Raw genomic sequence first — 22,742 nt, forward strand, 5'->3', positions numbered from 1 at the left:
TTTTTTTTATTAAAAATTTTTAACCTGACACCATTTTCATGCTAAGAACTTATAGCTAGATAGGTCATAGGTCATAGAGAGGATCTACCATGTTTATGTTGCTAAATGGATATAATATATCAATTCCTACTGACATAGTTATAGCCACGGATCAATGCATCTCTCCACCATCATATGAGAAGCTTTTATTTGCAGTAGATGATGGTTAAACAGAGCCCCACAACTAGACATGGTACAGAGAATAAGAGACTAAAAACAATTCTTCACCCTAAATGCACCCTCTCTCCTAAAGCTTAGGGATCATCAAGAAGAGGGGAAGGAAAGCATGTAAGAGCCAAAGGTTGTAAATGACAAAGAAATGTTGTCCTCTGGACACAGCAGGGCAGCTGCACATGTGAACTCACAACAGTTGTGACCTCACACACAAAACCCATGAAAGTCCAAGCAAGACCAAATCGCAGCTTGGAGAGGAGAGTTGGACATGAAGTCCCAGCCCTCATGTTGGAGACCTTGGCAAGTGTTAGCTAGTGGAAGAGGGAACGATAGTTTTCTTTTTCTTTTTTTTTTTTCCAGCTTTTTTAAAATTGAAAAATAAAACAATTCATATTACATCTCATTTACTATCCCATTCCATGCATCCTCCCATTCCTCCCTCCCTCCTGTTTTCACCCCATTCCTTTTCCCTATGACTATGACTGAAGGGGACCTCCTCCCCCTGAATATGATGCTAGGGCATCAAGTCTCTTCTTGGTAGTCTGCTATCCTTCCTCCCAGGGTCATTGGGCCTCCCCATCAAGGGGACATTTAAGTGACTAGGTACTAGCACTTAGAAGAAGGTGGGGCAGAGTGAAAAAGTGTAAGCTCTGTAGGCCTTCCTGTCCTGGGCGGAGCTCAGCCGTGTCATCTGCCTTTCGGAAGAAAGTGAAAGTGTAAGTCAAGGCAGGAAAGAGACAGCTTTGTTAGTGAAGTACAGCCACTAAGCAAGCAAGGCCACTACCCCACTCATCTCTGAAGGTTGCTGTGGTCCACAGGAACTGCAAAGTCCCTTTGAAATTAGGCAGGTCGACATCTGACTTTGCTTGAGATATTTCCTCACTCTGTAAAGCCTGCATATAGTAATCGCCTCTGGGCAAATAATCGGTTCTGGTCAGGAAAAAAATGGATCTACAATAACATTCCCACTCCACCTTCTGCTGTCTCCGCCCTGAGCCACACATCGTCCCAATGTCACCTCATGCACAAGATTTTTCTCAGTACTTCATAGGCCCTTCCTGGCTTTCCAGCTCTTACCCAAAGGAGCACAAGGCAAATTAATATAACCCACAGTTTGATTTGTGTGGACATTATTTTTTTGCCAAAGTGTAGTTAAAACAAACAAACAAACAAACAACCCAAACCACCTCCATCCTCAACAATCAGTGCAAGTGAGTAGTAAAGATTCGTTGACTTAAAAGGTGAAAAGAAGCAATGTCTCCATAGACATCACCCTACCCCCCCACCCTCCCCCTGCATCTCCTCTGCCAGCCAGAGATGCTCCCTGTGATGAAAAGGCCGCATCTGTGCAAGAATTGTGCTTCCTTCTGCAGATCATTTCCTGGAATTTCTTTTTATACTACAGGAGTGACAGAGCTGCCAGCCAACAGGCCTGCTGGCAGCATAGCCTCCCGCTAGTTCCACATTAACCTTTTCCTTCTATTTGTTACAACCAAAACATAACTCAAAAGAAAAACCACCCTTATGTCCCTCCCGAAAAGCCAAGGCTAGCTGCTCCAGACACTCTTAACTATGAGCTAAACAACCAGAGATGAGCTGGGATTACCCATGATGCAAAGGGAGTCCAAACTATATCAGCAACTATTGTGAGATGGTTTCATATTTGCTATCTTCTGCTCTTCAGTTTAAAAATAATAAATAAAGAGTAGTCTGGATGACTGACAGGTACAGTTAAATCTACCATATGCACATATTTACTAATAACCTTGGTTCTTTCCTGCAAGCATTCATCCTATTTATTCGCATGCTTCCTTACCTCCTACGCCCTCAGGGAGGCTCTTCAGTAAAGAAGTAGGAAGAATTGATCAGTGTATGTTTAGATCTACAGGGAGCTTAGGGAAATTCTTGCCAACCTCTTTGCATTTCAGGTAGAGCATCTGGCCAACGCTTATGCCTCAGTTCTTTGTTGGTTAAACTTCAAACAGCTTCGCTTTTCCAGAGTACAAAGGCAAAGGCAGAGGCAGCTCTGTCTCCGAGGAATAAAGGATATGAATAAGGGAGATTTCGGAGGCAAGCAAAGTGGAGGTTTCTAATCTGAAAAGCCCTTAAATTCTACAGGAATAGATGGTCTTCCACTGCAGTAGCTGCTGTTTGAGCAGCTCGGGGTGGGATGCTCTAGCTGTGGGCCTGTTGAGAAAGAGAAGCGGGCTCTCCCCATAAGCATCGTCATCAACAACAAAAATGTCCATCTAACTCAGAGAGAAAAAACAAAAAAGCAATGTCAGCTGTACAACAATAGTGGGTCACAACGTAGACTCGGCTAAGGAGCTGTTCAAATCTGGCATCAGGCTTTGGTTTTTGTTGTTGTTGTTGTTTTTGTTTTGTTTTGTCAACCTGACACAAACTAGCGTTGTCTGAAAAGAGGGATGCCCCATTAAGAAACTGCACCCATAATACTAGCCTCTAGACAAGCGGGGGGGGGGGGTGTTGTCTTGGTAAATGACTGATGTGAGAGAGCCCCACCTGACCTGCTGTGTGTGGTGCCATCTGTGGGCTGGTGCACCTGGCTTGTATCGGTAAGCAGGCTGAGCAAGCCTGGAGAGCAAGCCAGGAAGCAGCACTCCTCCATGGCCTCTGCTTCAGTGCCTGCCCTGACTTCCTTCAGTGATGAAGAGGTGAACTGACAGTTGTGATCCCAAATTAACTCCTTCCTCCCCAGGCCGCTTTTGGTCATGGCGTTTACCACAGCAGTAGAAAGCCCAAGCAAGACACTGATGATGATAACTGGGAGGGTTAAGGTTAAAAAGAGAGTTCCTTTGTGAAGCCCCACCCCCTCCCCACCACAATAGCACAGATGCTGACAGAGAAACCTGGACCATCTGCACTGCTCAGGCAGTTCTGTGGCTCTTCTCCCTAGTTGTCCCAAATGGGTAGCCCCCTGCCACCCACTTCTTCTCCCACTCCGGTTATTGTTCTGGTGATCAGCAGCTGCTAGAGGGTCCAGTGGGGCAGCCTCCCGAGCATCCACAGCGTGCCTATCGTGAGCCACGTGTGAACCCTCCGGCCATGTAAGATCTCTCCCAGCTCTGTATCCCTACCTGTGGGTGGTGAGGTCTGGGCACAGGAGGGAAGAGAGAGGAAGAAGAAGTGATCCCAGCCTCCTTCAGGTGGCCGAGGTGCTGGCAACTGTAATGACTGAACTGAGCCTGTGTTTGAGACTGGACATGATGCTCGGGCTTGTAATTAGCTACAGGCAGCTGGAAAAGTCAGGGGACTCGAGAGCTTTTATCCTGCCTGCAAGGGTGACTTCCCCCATTGGGAAGGCTTGAATGGGCAGCTTAGGTGCGCTACCACTTCCTGTTCTGGACGCCACCCACAGCCACTTCCCTTTCTTACTTTGCCAAGCATTTAGGCAGCAGTCAATGTGCCCAGATAGAAACTGCTGGAAAACCAATTTTCTTCCACCTTGTTCCCATTTGTCAGTGACCGCTCTAGAGGCAGGCACAGTGCTTGCTGACGAGTGAGGAAGTCAAGGCTGGTATTGGGAGTGGGAGTTTTCCCTGAGGTGGAGAAGGCTCTTCCTGCTATCACCATCGCTGCCTTAGGCTGTGGAAATCATCATGTGATAAGTGCAAGGAGAGAGTGATCTGTGTGAACACTTGTGGACCAAGTCAAGGAGGAAGGCTGGGTGATGAGAAGAGGTCTCTGGTCTGTGATCAAGCCTCTGGCCCTAACCCCCTGTCAATTCCAATTTGACCTCTCTAGTCAAGGGACCCCCCAAGTGTCCTCACAGTTTAAACCCTTTAACTAGACTCTTAGCCCACCTTTCAACACCAAGAGACTATTAACTCACACATCCCGCATTGAACCTATTGCTTTTTAAGCACAGCAGAAGTGAATTCATAAGCCGAGACCTGTGAGTACTAACATGCAGTCAGTTATAATGCAAACCACACCTGAATGCAGAGACATAGCCACAAAGCTTCCAGGGCATGGTAGTTGCACAGGCTCCCTCGTATGTGGCAGGAAAGCAGAGCACGGTGCTAGGTGTAAATTTCCCAGTGCACACTGCACAAATACCTAAAATTAATCTAGCCACAGTGAATTTAAAAATTAAAGGCGTGCCTTATAATTCTATGTGTATCCCCTTAAGTGCTGCTCCTGAACTGTCCGTGACAAAAATAAAATCACTCATACACCCTTGAATTCTGAGAGTTTCTGTGCACATGTGTGTGCGCATGTATGTGTTGTGTGCATGTGGGTTTGTATGTGTATATGTATGTGAGTATATGTTTGTGTATTCACACATGCATGTCTGTGTGTCTACGTGTGTGTGTGTGTGTGTGTGTGGTGTTGTGAATATCTGTGCATGCTCCCAAAGTGTAGGATGGCTGTACAGTGAGGTAAGCTTGCCAAAGGTCAACTTCTCTGCTTATAATGTATATTTTATGTGGTTGCATAAAGATATCAAGGAAAATCCAATGCAAACAGTGAACCAAGAGCCAAAGCCCACAGAAAGGGCTGGCGTCCCCTCCCTGGCCACCCCTTACAGCTGGCTTCTAACAAGATCAGGACAGCCTACAGATAATTTTTCTTTCTTCCTTCCTTCCTTTCTTTCTTTCTTTCTTTCTTTCTTTCTTTCTTTCTTTCTCTCTTCTTTTCAAGACAGGGTTTCTCTGTGTCACCTTGTCTGTCCTGGACTCACTTTGTAGACCAGGCTGGTCTCAACTCATAGAGATACGTACGCTTGCCTCTGCCTCCTGAGTGCTGGGTTTAAAGGTGTACGCCACCACACCTGGCTCAGATGATTTCTTTTCCTGCTTGTCAGAGTCACCAGAAAGACAAGGAGCTCTTCCCCCACTCCTTCCTTTAACTGTGTAGTCTCAGAGAGCTTCTGGCCAACTTCTAAGTCCCTTAGACAAAGAGTGGGTTCCTGTGTTTGAACATGTGTAGTCTCACACATGAGTGGTCTTGGAAAACTCTGAACAAGATACTTAGTATGCGTAGGGAATGGGCCAACAGACCTCGTAAGGGTCAGCTCCTGAACTGAGGGTGAGACAGGCCTGAGTAGAAAATACACACATCAACACCCTGCTTGCTTCACACAAATGGATGGATGACAGCAGGTTTTAGATTCTACAGAAAAGACAAGAGCTGGAGAGGAAGAAACAGGTGGGAAGATGCAATCAAGGGCTGTCAGAGAGAGGGGGCAGAATTCTAGATTCTTACCATGACCTCTGTCCCTTGGTTATGCTATATGATAGCCTCTTATGTCGTTACACTATATGATCAGAGGTGTTTTTCAGGTGTCATTAAAGGTACCAATCAGCAGGCTATAGGATGGGAGAACATCCACGTAGGTAATTGTAGCCCTTTCCAAGCAGGTTTTTTTCTCTGGCTGGCAGCAGAAATTAAAAAAAAAAAAAAAAAAAAAAAGCTGCTGCTGATCAACTGGAAGGCAGAGGGGCCCCTGTGGGAGGACATGGGTGGAACAGAGTGTTTTAATCAGATAAGTTTATAGTAATTTGTTATCTGGCAATATAAACCAGAAGAGAGGGAAAATCCAGAGCCATGGTATCTGTTCCAAAGCACAGGTTTAATCAAAAATCTTTGTCCCCATTCTTGGTGATTAATGGAAAATAAGCCTAAGTACAAATAATTCCCCTACACAGTTATACAGAAAAACAAAGTCCTCCAGCAATGGCTTGTGAGGACTTGGGTTGAGGCAGGAAGTAGATGAGGGAGGATAATGGTTGAGAAAACTGTGGGGCTGTAAAGCACCCGCCCACCAGAAGGCAGAGGTGGGTGGGGCTGCAAAGCACCCGCCCACCAGAAGGCAGAAGGCAGAGGTGGGTGGGGCTGCAAAGCACCCGCCCACCAGAAGGCAGAGGTGGGTGGGGCTGCAAAGCACCCGCCCACCAGAAGGCAGAGGTGGGTGGGGCTGCAAAGCACCCGCCCACCAGAAGGCAGAGGTGGGTGAGGCTGCAAAGCACCCGCCCACCAGAAGGCAGAGGTGGGTGGGGCTGCAAAGCACCCGCCCATCAGAAGACAGAGGTAGGTGGGGCTGCAAAGCACCCGCCCACCAGGAGGCAGAGGTGGGTGTGTTTTGTGGGGTGGATCAGTAGATACTTGGAGGTTTGGTGCTGTATGAAGAGCATGACCTTCCAAATACTGAATTTTTAAAAAGAGAAACTAGAAATAAAAGTTCATAAATCTTCCACAGTTAAATATACTTGTAAAGGCAATGTGCAAACTAGTCAAAGCATACCTTTTCAGCCCAAGATTCATATGGGACCCCCAACAAGTCCATTTGCTAACTGTATAGGGTCACAGTTGTGGCAATCTTCCAAAGAGAAGGATAATTGAAGACGTGTCTCACAACACCGTTGCCCTTCCTTCCTGGAGGTGCTCAAGGCTGAAGTCACTCACTGCTGGAGCTTTTTGGGCTCCAAAGGAACTCAACTCCTCCTAAGAACATTCTAGAGATGGTAGTTCTAATTTCTCTGATTTCTAGGCCTTGCTCTGGGAACCACAGTATTTTAAACACGCTCTGGCAAGGGGAAGTTAGTCTGGTGCTATGTATTCTGATGCTAATTATTGGCCCCCAAGATCTAGTTGCTGCCCAAATGAGCAGACACTCATATACCCCAAAATGATACTTACAGCCTTGCCTAAAAACTTATTCCTGTTTGACTAATAAAACCATTACACCTGGGCAAGGCAAATGAGATAGGTGTGGCTAAGGTTCTTGGGCTGGGAGAGGACAGAGAGGATCTTGGGAAGGGACAGCAGAGGAAGAGGAAGAAGGCTGCCACCGTGCGCTAGGTGGAGAAAGAAGGAAATGGAGGAAAGATTTGGCCCAGATGAAGAACATTAGCAAGTATTTGGGATTATGGCTGGGAAGTAACCCGATTAGGAATGACTAAAGCAGATGGAATGGGATGGGGGATGGGAGATATGAGATAGCGTATGTGGAATTACCTGCCCCAGCCCAAGGTGATATAAGGCAATTATAAGGTCTGTGTCCTTTATTGACTAAAATAATTATAGTAATAATAATAAACATTACTAGACCATACCATTAAATTAGCAGCAACATAAGGGTGCCCAATTAAATTAATATATCCGTACCCTTAAAAAAATCATACTTTGTCATAGTTTGGTGGAGTCAGGGGGTGGGGGTGGGGGCAAGGTTCTCAGTTAACATGTGGTAAAACACATAAGTCTGCATGGTGCTAACTCAAACTGATTTCTGCAAAAGGAGAGCATATGTGATGGCTTTTTTCACCTAGGAACACAGGAAAATGAAAAAAAAAATATATATATATATATATTTTTTTTTGAGGCATTCTTCCCAGCGTCAGGTTGTTGGCTTTGAGCAGAATCTACGGTGCTAATTAAAAGGAACTATAAAACTATGGTGGTTTTTTGTTTGTTTGTTTGTTTAAACCCCCCCCCTTTTTTTTTTAATGGTGGAAAATTTAGCAGCCTCATATTGTCCCCGTGCAGCCCTGTGGCAGTAGGAGGCACCAGAGTGACTCCCTGTAGCTGAAAGTGGCAGAGATGTGGCAATGGCAGGAGACTGGCTTGGGTGAGACCTGGCAGAAGCCTGGCTAGGGGAGTCCTGGTAGCTGAGCCTAGGACAAAGCTGTGGGTGGGCATGGCTCAGAGAACAGACAGGATGCAAGTGTGGCTGGGTGTCGATGGAGCTAAGGCAACTCCCTGGGTCCCGAGCAAAGGAGCAAGAACTCCAGGGAGAAGAGGATAAAGGGGTTACCCAAATGAACGCTGCTGATAAACAGACACTGACAGCTCGAGATGGAAACTGACATCAACAACAAAACAACAGAGAGGCTATCTTTCCAGCGTTAGCCTGGAATTTCATAGTTCACTGCAGAACTTTTACAGGGCCGGGTCCTCTGGGATACAGACCCTGGCTAGCGGAAGCAGGCCCTGGAAGCAAAACTGGGTAAGAAGAATAAGGGATGCCATTCAACCAAAGCTGCCAGCCTGGTGCCGAGTGGGCTTCTCTTCAAAGCTATGACAGAGTGGGGTCAAGGGTCTAAGCTGCCACACCCATGCTACTCATGGACTCTGCACAAGGGAGCTGCTGCGCAGCATGTTACAACACAGGTGGTTATCAAGTAGGTCACTTTACAGAGCACGACCCTCATGGGGTCAGTGTGCATTAAGCACAAAGCAGATGCCAGTGCCATCTGCTCCTCCCCACACTGGCAGCTAGAGTCCTATGACGCGGGGAACTCGAGGCCAAGGAAAGCGAGCTCTTCTCTATAACATCTCATACCCTGTGTGGACAGCCTGAGTTGGGAGCCCTGAACCCCTGGAGTTCTTGCTCCTTTGCTCGGGACCCAGGGAGTTGTCTTAGCTGGGTAAGGAGTGGGGGCCAGTGGATCTGCTGCTGGGCTTATAGCACTTAAATTGCGCAGGCATGGTAGCCTCCTGGACACTGCTGGAGAACAGAAGCACAGTAGATGAGGAGAACGTGCGCACACCCAGCAACAGCATCCAGGTCAACGAAGGCCTTGCATGCCACACTTCCAATCACTTTCAGGTAGATGGCCAGACCGGTTGGTTGGGTCTCAGCCCACCTGCCATTCAGTTGTTCATTACCACTCCCTGGTGGCTCCCCATCAGTCACTCTGACGCTTGACCAACTAAGAGCCTGGCACATGATACACAATAAGAAATGCTAGTGTTCCTTTTTTTTGGGATTGCTTTGATTACCTGGTGCGTGGGGGATGGGCGGGTGGTTAGTTCCAGTGATATGATGCTCCGTGGCTATTTATTACAAGCCTGGAGCTCATCAGATGATTCAAGGTATACCAGGGAGAAGTGGCTTAGACATTAACAGCCCAGTGTCCAATTTTCTCTCATTTCAGTGTGGCTCGTCATCACTAAGAAACGAGATGCCCACTGGGGGCTGCGCAGGCGTCCAGTTCTTGTCACTTGGGATTTGGGGAAGGGGTCAGAGCTTTGTAACATTCTCAAGCTCTTTCTAAATCCACCAAGTGCAGGACTGAACATGCTCACAGGGACTTCTCTTCCACTTGTCCACAGTGGCTACTTCTCTCCTTCAGGGCTGCTCTTAGCTCAGTCTGCTTCTTCACAGGAACAAGTGAATGAAAAGAGGGAGGTTAGCATCATGCCACAGAGACAATGAATACTGAGATCTAAGGAGCAACATAGTTCCCAATGTAGTTTTTTCTTAGAAGTTTTAAAATCAACTACAGTGGGAAAAAAAAACTGTTCCCTTTGTCTGTGTGCTGCAAAGGAAGAGCAAGTTACTCAGTGGCCATCATTAGAAACTAGTAGTAACTCAGCCTGCAGAAGATTAGCTAGTCAGCTCCGGGGAAATCACCATGTCTCCACAGACTCCATTTCCTTGACTGTTCACTAGCTGGGAGGAGGAGACAGGCACAATGTGAAGGTTCTTAGGAGCCGGAGTGAGATGCTGCAGTTGATAATAGATTAAAAGCCATGGCGCCCTTGATGAAGGTCAGGGGCGGGGATAGTTGTAAGTCCTCGGGTCATGCCAGATCAAACATGATAGCTTGGATCATTTAAGATACAGTTTATACATGGTGTGCAAAATACACAGTTTATATATGCTGTCTTTATCCTGACATAGGTGGGCATGTTGGGCACACAGGGCTCCTAATTTGGTCTTGTCTCTGGCTTCCAACTTGAGTATTAAATAGTGTTTGCTGAACACAAGTGACAATTCCTGCAGTCACAGAGCCACAGGAGAGTAATGAAAGTTGGATGTGTAAAGCTTCACTGACTGTTATGGTGGCCGGACTTCATGAGGTTCAGAAACCGGGACTCGGAGCTGGGTGAAACACTAACTCTCTGGAAACTTCAGAGTTGGTTATGTATAAGGAAGCACAAAAGCAGTGAGGACATTAAGAAGCTATCAGCATGGAACCCAGCCAGAGGTGCCGCTATGGAGAACTGAGTACTGCGCTCCTGCAGCCTGCTTCAGAGGCAGCCTTGCCTTGGGAGCACCCTAAAGTGTGGCTGGGTCTGTCTCATTTCCATTACTAGAAAGCAAAAGTCTCCCCTTCTCCTCAGACTTGATCAGAAAAAAAGTTCCCACAAATTCAGAAGGGTCAACCAGTGAGTTCATAAAAACTGTAGACGGGGCTTTCTTTCTTTCCCCAGGGGCTGGGTCTCCAGGTTCAATCATCCCTTCCAGGGAGCCAGGGTCAAGAAGAGGGCTCATATCTGCCAGAGGCATCTGCTAGAGAGGGGTGCAGTGGACGTTTTGGTGTCTTTAAAAAAAAATGCAATTATGTTATGTAAACGTGTTTTTGTTTTAACTGCAGGTTAAACTGCTCCAAGTTGTCCACAGCAACAGACTATTTGCCTCCTGCAAGGTCTGAGAAGGGCATGATCTTTGCCAGCTGCAGATAGTTTAATTCTGGGGACTCTGACAGGGAATAAATTCCAGAGCCCAGACAGGCAGTGGTGGCGCACACCTTTAATCCCAGCACTTAGGAGGCAGATGCAGGTGGATTGCTGTGAGTTCGAGGCCAGCCTGGTCTACAAAGCAAGTCCAGGACTACACAGAAGTCAAGGCTACACAGAAAGACCCTGTCTTGAGAAACCCCAAAATAAATAAATAAATAAATTTCCAGAGCCCAGAGCAGTATGTGGGGGAGGGAGAGGACGAGCTGGTGCTCCCCCATGATGCTCCTGGTTGCTGTTGATGCAGCTTGACAAGAAGTTGGAGATATTCTGAAATGAAGATTGGACTTGCCCAAAGGAATTCAATGACCCTAACCAGTAGGAAGTAGTAAAGAGACATAGGATGCCCCTTTGCCTTCTAACTTTCATTATCTTCTAACTAGTGTTGAGGGATTAGATGGTATTAGGACAGATAAGGGTTGGAAGGGAGGTAGAGCCATAAAGGAACCCAGACAAACTAGATTTAAAAAAATATGTGCTATAGAGGGATCATTTTTCCCCATTTGCTACAAAAAATCTTTTTCTTGGAAATATCATGAACACCTAGATTACTGAAGGTTGTGAAGAGTCTTGGCATTCTATACGATGCATTTAATTAACAAGTTTGCAAACACACGTTATTAGAGATAGGAGGGAGACAAAGGTTGAGAGGATGCTCACTGGCAGTGGTCGGGGTCATTCCCCAAGTCCCTCTGTAATCAGTGCTCTGCGTTGTTCCTCCCCACCTCAGCAAGCACTAGGCATCCTTGGTCTGTAGTTCCCACCCCAAATCACCATTATAAGAAGGATAGTGTGGGTTACTTGATCAAAATAACAATGAACTTGGATCTCAACAGCTCAGCGTTCTTTCCTCTAAAGCAAGGCAGGGATGCAGGGATGCGGTAGGTGGGGGTGGGGTGGGGGTGGGGGGTGGGGGTTTGGGGGGTGGGGGGCACGGGCAGAAGGAGCAGCTGGTAGGTGGTTGAATCACAGTTCCAGATTTGAAAACAGGGGCAACTTAATTTCAATACAAACATCCCAAGACTCTGCTCAAGAACTGAGCCAGGAATCAGCTGACAAGCTCCACCCTGGAGAGTGCAATCAAGGAGCAAACAAATCTGCTGCAGCCTCAGGCTCCTCCTTAGGGGCCAACCTCCCTCTCTGTGGGTTCCATTCCAGGCTGCATGGGGAATCTGAAGGCCTGGACCTTCTGTTTCCTGCTGAGCCCAGCCAGGCAGAGGGAGGGAGGGAGGGAGGGAGGGAGGGAGGGAGGGAGGGAGGGAGGGAGGGAAGGATGGGTGAAAAGTCTTCCGGAAATTGTGGCATTCCACTGGCTGTGACTGGACCACATCACATGACAACCCTTGAACCAATCTGTGGGCAGGGAAGTGTGATTCTCCTATCAGCCTCGAGTCACAATCCCCTTTAAAGGTCACATCTATAGCGCGAGGGCATTTCCAGAAGGTGGTGAGTAGGTTCTGGGCACCAACCTGCCAGCTATTCACTGTGGGAGTCGGGGTGGAGGCCCAGGTGTGCAGACAGACACTACACAAGAACAGAAGAGGGGCCACACCTGTGCCATGGACACACCTAGCTCTGTGGCACCTTGTGCTTTGAGCCTGAGTTCCTCGTCTGTGTAAGGAGGAGAGAAAGGCCAGATTGGTGGGTCTTTATCGGCTATGCAGTCAGACCCCCATTTTTAGCTTCTGCATCCATGAAGTCAACCAACCAAGGCCTGGAAATACTTGGGGAACATGTCTTCTAAACATATATCAACCTCCTGTGATAGTTCCCTAAGTGAGACATTATACTTGTGAGATGCATACAGTCTACATGTATTCACCATCCTAAGTAATGTAGAGATGCTGCCTAGTGCTTAGGAAGAGGTGTGTGGGTCATATAGGAATACTACCCATATAACACCACGGGCACGAGCCTCTCTGGGGTGTGTGGCTCCTGGAGTCAATCAATCTCATGTGGACAGAAAGGGGCATTTGTGCATATCAGAATCACCAGGACTCAGTTCTGTGTGGGTGACCCCTGTTGGGACCCACCGGAAGGGACTCTGTGCTCACAGAGGGCAGAGCCTTTGAGAGCCTAGATGGGAACATCACTCCTCCTCACTGTGCGGACTTAAGTTAGCCGGGCAGCCCAGGAGACGGTGGCATTTACCTCCTCCGTTGAAGGTGGTGAATGTGATGCAGTGAGTGACCCCTGGAACTGCCCTGTGGATGTACATGTGCACACTGCCCTGAAACCAGGTTTTTGCTTCACGAGTGCTTGTTGTGAGCAGCAGTTCTTGGTGCACCCATTGGTGTTGGAAGGGTCTCAAGGTCATTGCAGAGGGTCCGAGATGCCGAACTAGCTTTCTGTTGAGTGGCTGATATTGTAACTAATCCTTAAGAAACTGCCATTTGTTGAGTTTTGCTCATATGCATATTATTTTTCTATAAATATTTGCCCACAAAATGTATATAAACATTCTTCCTTTTTGCCATGAACGTACGCCAGCCCAGGGCTTCCTCCCATACTTAAATAGTTTATTATCACAGGTAGAACACAGAAGCAGACGTATGACTCTAGCTGCCTCTTATTAAGTCAGACCCTGAGATTTACATACTTGCCAAAGCAATGCCAAAATTTGGGCTTCTTTTTTAGTTTTGAAAGTGAGGTTATGTTTCATAAAATATGTATCCTTGATGGCCAGATGAGCCCACTGCTTTGTTTAAAAGAATGAGTATTTAAACATTTGAAATTTAATATCTAATATAGTAAATATCAGTAAGATATAGTCAAATGCCCTTTGGAATGTTCTGTAAGTTTAAAGAGTCTAAGAGTGACCTGGGGCCAAGAAGTTTGAACACTTCTGGCCCCAAATCCAGCCAGTCAGATCCCTTGGCAACCCAGGCCAGCAGAGCACTTTTTGCAGTGAGTACACTCTGCAAAACACCCCAACTCTTTTATGGCCGAGTACGCCCCGTAAAACCCAGAAAAATGAGGACGAGTCAATGAGTTCACTGCTGAAAAGCCCTTCATGCATTTTACTCCCACAGCTGGTAAGTTTGGTCCTTTGACATTGTCCAGAAATATGTGAGTGGATGACGCTCCTTCTGTCCACCACAGGGTGGCAGTGTTGCACAGAAAATAGCCAATGCTGGACTGAGGGAGGTGTTTGTTTTTTTAAGACAGCACATAAAGGAGGGTTTAGCCAACTTGGGGCACACACACACACACACACACACACACACACACACACACTTGTTAGGCTGACTTCCCTTTCACTTCTGCAGAGCTTCAAGACTGAGAACACAGAGAGATTGGCATGAAGACACACTTTTGAATATCAGCCTAGATGGCAGATGACCTAACTCAAACCCAGTTATCGGTCTACAGTAGCAGCTCCTAGCTCCAGCTGCACATTAGTAACAACTGGGACTTCTAAAACAATAATAAAATAATATGCCTGGAGCTCAGACCAAGCAGTTAAATCTAAATTTCTTAGCTTTCCTGTCCTTCCTTCCTTCCTTCCTTTCCTTATCTTTTGGTGGAGCGAGAAATCGAACCCAGGACTTTGCAAATGCTAGGCCAGCACTTTACCAAGGAACTGCTGTCTCTCCTAAATGGAATGGAATTTCTGAGAGTAGGATGAAGCACAGTTTCTGATTTTTTTTTAAAGTCCTCAGTAAATTCCAGTGTGCAGCCAAGGGTAAGGGCCACAGCAGTATACACTTTGTTGTCATCAGCTGGCCCTAAGTGGGGTGTGCTGAATTAACTTAAGTAGTCCCTCCCAAGTGCTGGGGCTTCTGTGTGCTTCCTGCAAGACAGTGTGCACCTAACAAGGCCTGGGAAGGAAGGCCAGAGTCTAAGTTTGGACTCAAGAGTCTCTGAAACAGAAAAGCAGTGAATTAAGGTAGAGTGTACATCTTGTATGCCTGCATTTACCACCTCATGAGCCAGGGTCTCAGCCTGGGCAGCACTTTAGAATCACCAGGAAGCCCTAAATAACAGACATTCAAACCTCAATACATCAAGAGAATTGAACATGCTGTTTCCTGTTGTTTGTTTTTCCTTCCAGAAGTTTCATCTGCATAAAGTGAGAGCCCCGCCCCCCCTTCCGGTCCTCCTCACTGCCCCCCACCCCGCAACCAAGTCAGCTGTTGCTCAGACCTCTCATTAATCCACATGGTTAGATCCTGACATGAAATAATAGCCAATAAATCCTGGCTTCCTGAGAGCATCAAGCCAGTTCAAATCGGTTCATGCAGCGCTCTCGTTCCAGGTTTTTTTTTTTTTATGGCTGGGTATGTGCGGCAGGAAGATGGATGACCACAGCCATTACTGTACCTGTCATTTTCACCAGCCAGGCTCTGCTTGTCTTCATTTATCCTTGACTCCCCGAGAAAAGCCTGGTTGTGTCAGTTACATGTCATTTCCAAAGAACCTCCTGAGGGAGACTCGGCAGGTTTTTCTGGACCCTGTAATTCAAGCAGCTCTCTTTTTTACCTCCTCCGATATGTCAATGGTTCAGTCTCATCCTTACCCCAACACCTCGCACCCCTGTGTGTGTGTGTGTGTGTGTGTGTGTGTGTGTGTGTGTGTGTGTGTGTAGCAGCTTAACTTGGTGAAGGTCACTGGTCAATATCTTGCTTAAGTTTAAGGAAGACACAATGAAGCACTACACATCAAGACTAAGATTCCCCACCACACGGCACTCAGTTGAGAGTCCACCCCCAGAAAGGCACTGTGGCATCATCACACACTAAGGCACGCTGGGGTTCTGAAGCCGGTTAGCTTTATACAGAATGCCATGAGAACCGCGCTAACACACGGCATGAAAACTGCTGTGTGAATTTGGCTCAGTTTGTTACCCGTACGTTATCTGTTCCTGCTTCATTCAACAGCATTTGCAAGTGGACACTTGGGCATGTTCGGGGATTTGGAACCAAAAGTCACCCAAGTAGGAGCCTTTTACCTGGATGTGGAAGAGGCATCCCCACCGCAGGTTCCCTGGCACTGCCTGGGTGGATCCATGTGGGGCCCAGAAAAGATCAGCCAGAACCCCCAGGAAGACCTGATCCAGTGGCTCTGACTGCTGAGCCGTCTCCAGTGGGGCACCAGGCATTTTGTGGGACCTTGTGATTGAGAAGAAAGCACTCACGATAGCCTCCATCTGCTCCCGAGATTCTGCTGGTCCTTGTGGCTGGGGAAGCCTCCCTCGGCATGGTAATCAACTGCAGGCCGGGGTCGACCGTGCAGCTAAAGCTACCTGGACAGACAGCTGGATCACAGAAACTACTGGGAATGGAACACCTGGTGGGAGGTAGGCAGCCAGAAGGTAGACAGTTTCTCAAGCTAGGTGGTGGGGAAGAATGGGGCGGTGCTCTCAGAAGCAGGTCCTTAGTGAAGGAGGGCTCCCTAAGGAGGCAGAAGAAAGGGCTGGGGGCCTGGGCCCTGTGGCAGGAGAATGGACCATAGAGGCTTTGCTGCCTGCAGCAGGGATGCAAGAGTGACTGGGCACTGCAGCAGCTAGAGGAAAGCACTGTAGGCAGGGACATGGGATGGAAGAGGGTAAGGGACTGAGGAGCTTCTGGGGAAGAGAGAGAAAGACCAGCAGGCAAAGGCAAAGCCACGCCCGTCTCAAGGAGTTGTTCCTGCACGGCAGCCATTTCTGCCTGGTACTGTAATGACCGTCTTCCAGTTCCAAACCTCCACTGAGTCCCGACACCACACATCCTGTGTGTGTGTGTGGACAATCTGGCGGTGGAGGAGGAGAAGGGATACTGTGAGCACGAGGAGGGGTGGAAAGCAGGGGACTGGATCGCCTCCGCTCTGCAGGTGCTGCAGCCCGGGCAGAAAGTGCCTCCCTTGGCTTTGAAGTCATGTGTGTACTCGAGACACGGGTGAGCCTTTTGTTCGGTTCCAGTCTTTGAATAGATACTGCACTTGTCATGGTTCAAAGTTCAAAGAGCTTCCAACAGGAACAAGGAAAGGAAAAGTCTCTCCCCCCACACTCCGCTCTTGCAGATACCTTCTTCCCCTCCCGATAACCAACAGTGCCTGCTCTTTTAGCTTTATGATTTGACAAGGATAAACACGTAAAATCAGCCCCCCCCCATCTTGTCCGGGGCTGCACGCCATGGCATACATGGAGGAGCAGCCGTGGAACGATGGAGGTTGTTTTCTGACATTTGCTACCACCGGAAACAGTGAAGTGAATGAAGAAGACATAACTGGGGCTGACCGTCCTCCGAAAGCAGTGAGAGGAAGAACGAATAAGCCGAGTGGCATGAAAGAAACGGTGAAACGAAGGAACATGACGCGTAAGTGGGGCTGAGCAGCCCACAACAGTCAACAAATGAATAAGATGCAACCCAGGCTTTGCACCCTGTATCTAAGCCTTCAAAGGACTTGTTTGTGGATTTGGTTCAGGTTTTTGGATTAAGGATGGAGAACTACTAGTCAATCACCAATTAAAAAAAAATCAGCCCCGTTTCCCCAGCATTTGGGGCAGATACCCAACCTGTATATTATTGAAAGTGCTTTTCCTGCCTCACAGGTACACATTATTCTCTCACACCAAATACAGGTGCAATTTGCTCCATCGGACTACACCCTTCTAACACAGATGCACTTGCCACGTTATTTATTTGATTCAGTAGGATGCATTTGGTGAGAAAGGTTGGTTCTTACAGCTAGAAACAGGAAAGCGTTTTCAAAATCAGATCACATAAAGTCTAAGTGACCTTTAGCATCAACTGACAGGACAGTGGGCCAAATCAAGGAGTTACTTAGTGCAAGAAAGGCAATGTGGGCTCAAGGAGGTCCAGCTGTGCAGTAGATCCCGGGTGTCCTGGATGTGGGATGGGAAGCCTGGGCTCACATCTTCACCCCGCTCACAGGAAGCAGGAGTAAGGGGGACGTGGAGAATCCCGCCTTTGGGTCTGGCCAAGCTGCCCTGAGTCTAAAACGGGAAACTATTCCATGCCTGGGCAATCTGGGTATTGTATCCCAGTGCTATTCACAGACTGCCTACCATAAAACTTTTATGAAGACCAGTAGATAGCCTATGCGTGCTATAAATTCTAAAATGCATTTCATGTAAGAGATTGCTCTAGACTGACCGTTTCAATCAAATGCACCGCATGAGTGACCCAAATATACCAGGTTTTAAAAGCCAATGCGTTAAATAAAGACTCGTGAAGTTTATCTACTGGTATGGGCCGAACCTTTACAGCTTTATTCCTTCTGCAGGCTCCCCATCACCCCGCCTCATCTACAGTTACTAAAGTCAGGTTTGTCACTAACAACCTGAACAGGAAGTAAATCTGAACACCACTCAAATCTAATAGGGGAGGTAATATATCCTTTTTTTTCTTTTTCAATTAGCACTGCTAATGTTCTTGGGTTCATAACAATGCAGCCTTTTCTAGATTTACTTGGAAGTAATCAATAAAACAAATGGGTGAGCAACATTTGAGCACTGTGGAGTAGACATGCTGGATTTGAGCGATGCTGGGAAATCAACCCATCCCACCCATTAAAACCTCCTCTCGGTCAATTCACTCAAGTCCCTCCCTGTCTCCATAGCAACAGGCTCCTGCCCTTCCCTGAAGGCAACAGGATCTCTGGCCAGGCTGAGACTTTTCCTAATCACACTTGTCAATACAGGACATGAGAATAGATGGATTCTTCTCAAGTTAGTTCATAAGCTCCTAAAAAGAAGAAGAAGAAGAAGACGAAGACGAAGACGAAGAAGAAGAAGAAGAAGAAGAAGAAAAGAAAAAAAAAAGAAAAAAAAGAAAGAAAGAAAGAAAGAAAGATGAGTGGCCAGCAACAAGTGACCAGCCCTAAGTGTCCAGAGTACTCCTCAGGAAAGCCAAGCACATCATTAGTGTCCAAGAAAATCTGCACTCCTGACAACTGTCCATCAAACCTCTTGCTGAGCTTGGACTTCTTTTTCCTTCAACATCCCTTTCTTCCCTTACCACCCACCTCCCACAGTAAAGGGGTACTGGCTGGCTTACTTGGTGTGATTATTAGTTTATTGCTCATTCCTTTAGGGCAGCAGTTCTCAACCAATGTGTCTCAACCTCTTTGGGCGGGGGTCGAATAGCCCTTCCACAGATATTTGCAGTACGATTCATAACAGTAGCAAATTTACAATAGCCATGAAAATTATTTTATGGTTGGGGTCACCACAACACAAGGAATGGTATTAAAGGGCCGCAGCATTAGGAAGTTTGAGAACCACTGCTCTAGGGGAAAGTGTGCTGGCTTGATTAGTGCCAACCTGGCACAAGCTATAGCCATTTGAGAGGAAGAAACCTCAACTGAGAAAACGCCTCCCTAAAATCAGGCTGTGGGGCAGCCTGTAGAGCAATTTTCTTAGTGAGTAATTGATGGGGAGAGCCCCATTCATTGTGGGTGGGGCCGTCCATGGGGTGGTGGTCCTGGGTTCCATAAGAAAGCAGGGAAGCAAAGCAGTAAGCAACACCCCTCCATGGCTTATGCATCAGCTCCTTCCTCCAGGTTCCTGCCCTGTTTCAGTTCCTGTCTCGACTTCCTTTGATGATAAACAATGATATGGAAGTAGAGTGAGTCATATAAACCCTTCCCTCCCCAACTTGCTTTTGGGTCATTGTGTTGTATCACAGGGCTAGAAACCCTGATGAAGACAGAGGGCATATCTTGTCACACAAGTATTTCCTGCTGAAAAATAACACCCAGAAATACCAGCCCCCGTTGATGCGGCTTCCTTGCCTGCCTGCTTGCATTGCGGGCCTGCTTTCCGTACCAGAGGGCATTTGCAGTGGCACTGCTCTCTGATTCAGAAATACAAACACCACTTCAGAGACTTATTTTACAATTCATCTCCTGATTTATTAAGGCTGAGAGGGTCAGCTTCCAGATTTTCTATTCTAAATTGCTTTTGAACAGATTTACAAACACTAAAGGACTAGCTTTCATCTGGACCAGAACAAACTCTGAAAGCATTCTCCCTCTCTCCCTCCCTCCTTCCCTCCCTCTCTTCCTCCCCTCCTGCCTGCCCTGCCCCCTTCTCTCCCCACTTTCCTATTAAAATGTAAACAACCAGCCCCCAAATTTCCCAAATCAATTATTTCTAAAAGAATACACAGGTGTTGGGGAGATATTAGAGTTATAAAAAGGAAATGGCAAATTACGTTTTCATGGGCCAGCTGCTCAGCTGATGTGGTTCTGGAGAAGGCCCTCCTTTGCTCTGAGACTCAATTAGCAAATCAATTAACGGCATGCCCTTGCTGCCAACAGACTGGCTGCTCTCTCCAGCCATCCCAGCACTTGGTGAATCTCCCATCTCTGATGCCCAGTCCTCCCAGTCAGCCTAAGCTTTCACTGGTTTCCACCAGTCCTGGCATCAGGGCGCCACTTGAGTTTAATTACAGATTAGCAGCTACCCAAAGGCACAGCTTTTCCATCCTGCCCTCCGTTTTTCTTGCTCTGACTCAGTCCAGCCTGCCCTAAAAGCTGGACTTGGCTCAGCCACAGTGGGTGCTGATGGTTGTTTGGTTGAAGCTCGTTGATTGGTCCCTGCAGAAGATGGGAAACCCCGTCTGTCCTCCTTTTCCCAAACTCCACCCATACTGAAAAAAACATCAACAAAGGAATGACACCAAAAGCTCAGTTCAGAGTTTCTGGCAGCTGGTGCAACCGCCAACCTACCCAAGTGTCCACCCGGGGGCCTAATTTTTGACCAAATTTGGGCACAGTCCCAGTTCCTGGCAGATTTGTCATCGCTCATCGCCCAAGATCTATAAAACCCCTTGCCTTAGCCTGGGGCACAATTTCCCTGGCCCCGGTCTCTGAGACTGGTGAACCCACCAGGCCAATGAACCTGTATCTGTTTACTTTTAATCTGGTCTGATCTGGCCTATTAATGATGTGGTGGGCTGTCACTCTCAGAGGGAAGTAGATAAGACCAAGTAAAGCCAGATGGTCCCCAAAGGAACACATCCCCAAAGTCTGCTGGCCAACTCTGGCAGTTCCTTCGGAGGACAATGGTGTCGCCTTCGCCGTATCCTGCCACTGCCATGACACACCTAGCTTGCCACTCACCCAACTCGGGTTTTCTGATAGCAGTGAGGCGAAGTGTGCTTTGCTGGGGGGAAGATTAGCCCAATTAAGCTGTCCTGAGACAGCAGTCATTATGTTGAAGGTTTCCGTGTCTGTCAGTTAGTCTTCATCTAGGCTAGCCCACCTTTGAAAGGTAGCTAGCCTCCCACCCATGGATGCTCACACATCCCTTGGGCAGACAAACACAAGTACCACACATGTGGCCCGCTTGGTAGCCAGATATGGCCAGCAGGCTTCAAGTGGAAATTTAAAACTTTTTTTTCACCCGCTATTTGGTATTCAACAACAATAGAATGCTTTCTGTCTTTCAAATTACAAATAAACCCACAAAGGACTATTTGTATCAGTCCAGGCTCTGACCATAAGAAAAACAATCATGGGACATTTGTGGGTCCTGAGTTTCCCACATGTAGCTCAAGAGGGGCTTAGCCTGGAGGAATCGAAGGTCCTTCCGGCATGCCCGTTCTAAAATGGGAGGAGTCTCCCCCAACACTTTGACAAATTGCCTCCACCATGATCTATTCTCACTCAGACTGAAACTAGAGAAGCCACGCCCACGCCATAAGCCACTCACTCACCTTCTCCACCGGCGCATGCTCCTCGTTGGTGACGCTCGTTTTCCTTGATTCGTTTTTAGACCTGCTCAGCCTTCTGGACACTTTTTCTCTGAGGAGAGTGGCGTAGCCGATGTGTTCATAGATGGGATTTGTGGTCATTTTTGCAATGTACTCAGCAGCCTTGGTCTCTATGTAGAGAGTGATCAAGCCGTCCGTCACCAGGTCATGGATGGATTCAAACCTCTTCTCACCCACGAAATGCTTTCCATCATGAAAGAGTCGGTAGTTTAAGGTCTGGTTCCCAAACCTGCCCATCAGAGAAGGAAGGATTCCAACAGGTGAGTAACTGAGGAAGTAACAGTATATTCCAGAACATTCCATTTACCAGATCTGGAGTAGGTGCTTGCATCTAATTATCTCAGCGGTCTTTTAAGATGGGGACTGTTGTCATCCATACGTAACAGTAGAAGCAGCAGAGTCATAAAGAGCTGCGGCTCCCGTGTGCTGGAATGAAGCAGACAGGATCTAACCGCAGGGACACATCTGGAAACAATTAATCCTCCAAGTGACGTAGGACATTGGGTCATCCTATCTCGCATATGAAAGTCAAAACCCCAATTTCCAAATACGTCATCTATCAACGTCTTTAATGGAAAATGACAATTACCTCTGCACGGGATACCACCACCACTGCCCAGCAGTGTGCCTTGTTTTCACATCTTTGACTGCTACCCCATCTCTACCATCCCAGTTAACAAAGCAGAAGAGAAACATTAGCTAAGTGCTAACTGTACCAATACTGGCATCCCCCAGTCTCAGCTGCATGACTACCTGTGCCTACTATGGGGTGCCGGGAGATCAAAAGATGCTCTGCCTACCAGGAGTCCTTGGCAGCTATTTTGAAATACCCCCGCATCACGGAGCCACTTAAGAAAGGCTCTGGACATCTTCAGTTGTAACTTTGTGAGGTCATCCCATGGAGACTCTGTATCACACACACAGCACTTCCCGGGCTTGCCTGGGAAGGCTTTCCACTGCATCCATTCTCTCTATGGAGAGAGCTCTTAGTCAGTTTCTGGATGTGCACAGGAGGACTCTGAGGAGTTAACAGCCGGGCATATACATGACATGTGCATGCCTCAGCCCTTGTGTTGGCCTGGCCCAGAAGGAGCCCGCCCAATGGACTTGCTGGCATGCTTGGGAGTCATCATGTTGAGTTTGGGGTCAACATGGCCCCTGAGAACTCAGGAACGATGCGCTGCATGCCTATGAAACATGCCCACTGACTGTCTGCAGCCAGGTAAACAGAGACTCCGCCTCCAGCCTGCAGCCGCTGTTTGAAAACAGTGAATACAAAGTAGCTTATGCAGAGTCAGCATCTGGGATCAGAGGCAG

General features: G+C 47.5%; 1 protein-coding gene across 5 annotated transcripts in view; it reads right to left on the reverse strand.

Annotated features, from left to right (window-relative positions):
- The window catches only part of CHN2 (chimerin 2), a gene marked incomplete at its 5' end in the record, with an annotated part of 258,748 nt that overhangs the window by 54,464 nt on the left and 181,542 nt on the right, over nt 1-22,742 (reverse strand). For all 5 annotated transcript variants that reach the window (XM_084787591.1, XM_084787592.1, XM_084787594.1 and 2 more), the window contains one exon: nt 21,369-21,654. In XM_084787591.1, coding sequence (XP_084643717.1) covers nt 21,369-21,654 — 286 coding nt within the window. The remainder of the gene's footprint in view (nt 1-21,368; nt 21,655-22,742) is intronic.

Source organism: Acomys minous, assembly GCF_964271855.1.
Source record: "Acomys minous genome assembly, chromosome: 6".
Taxonomy (NCBI): Eukaryota; Metazoa; Chordata; class Mammalia; order Rodentia; family Muridae; genus Acomys; species Acomys minous.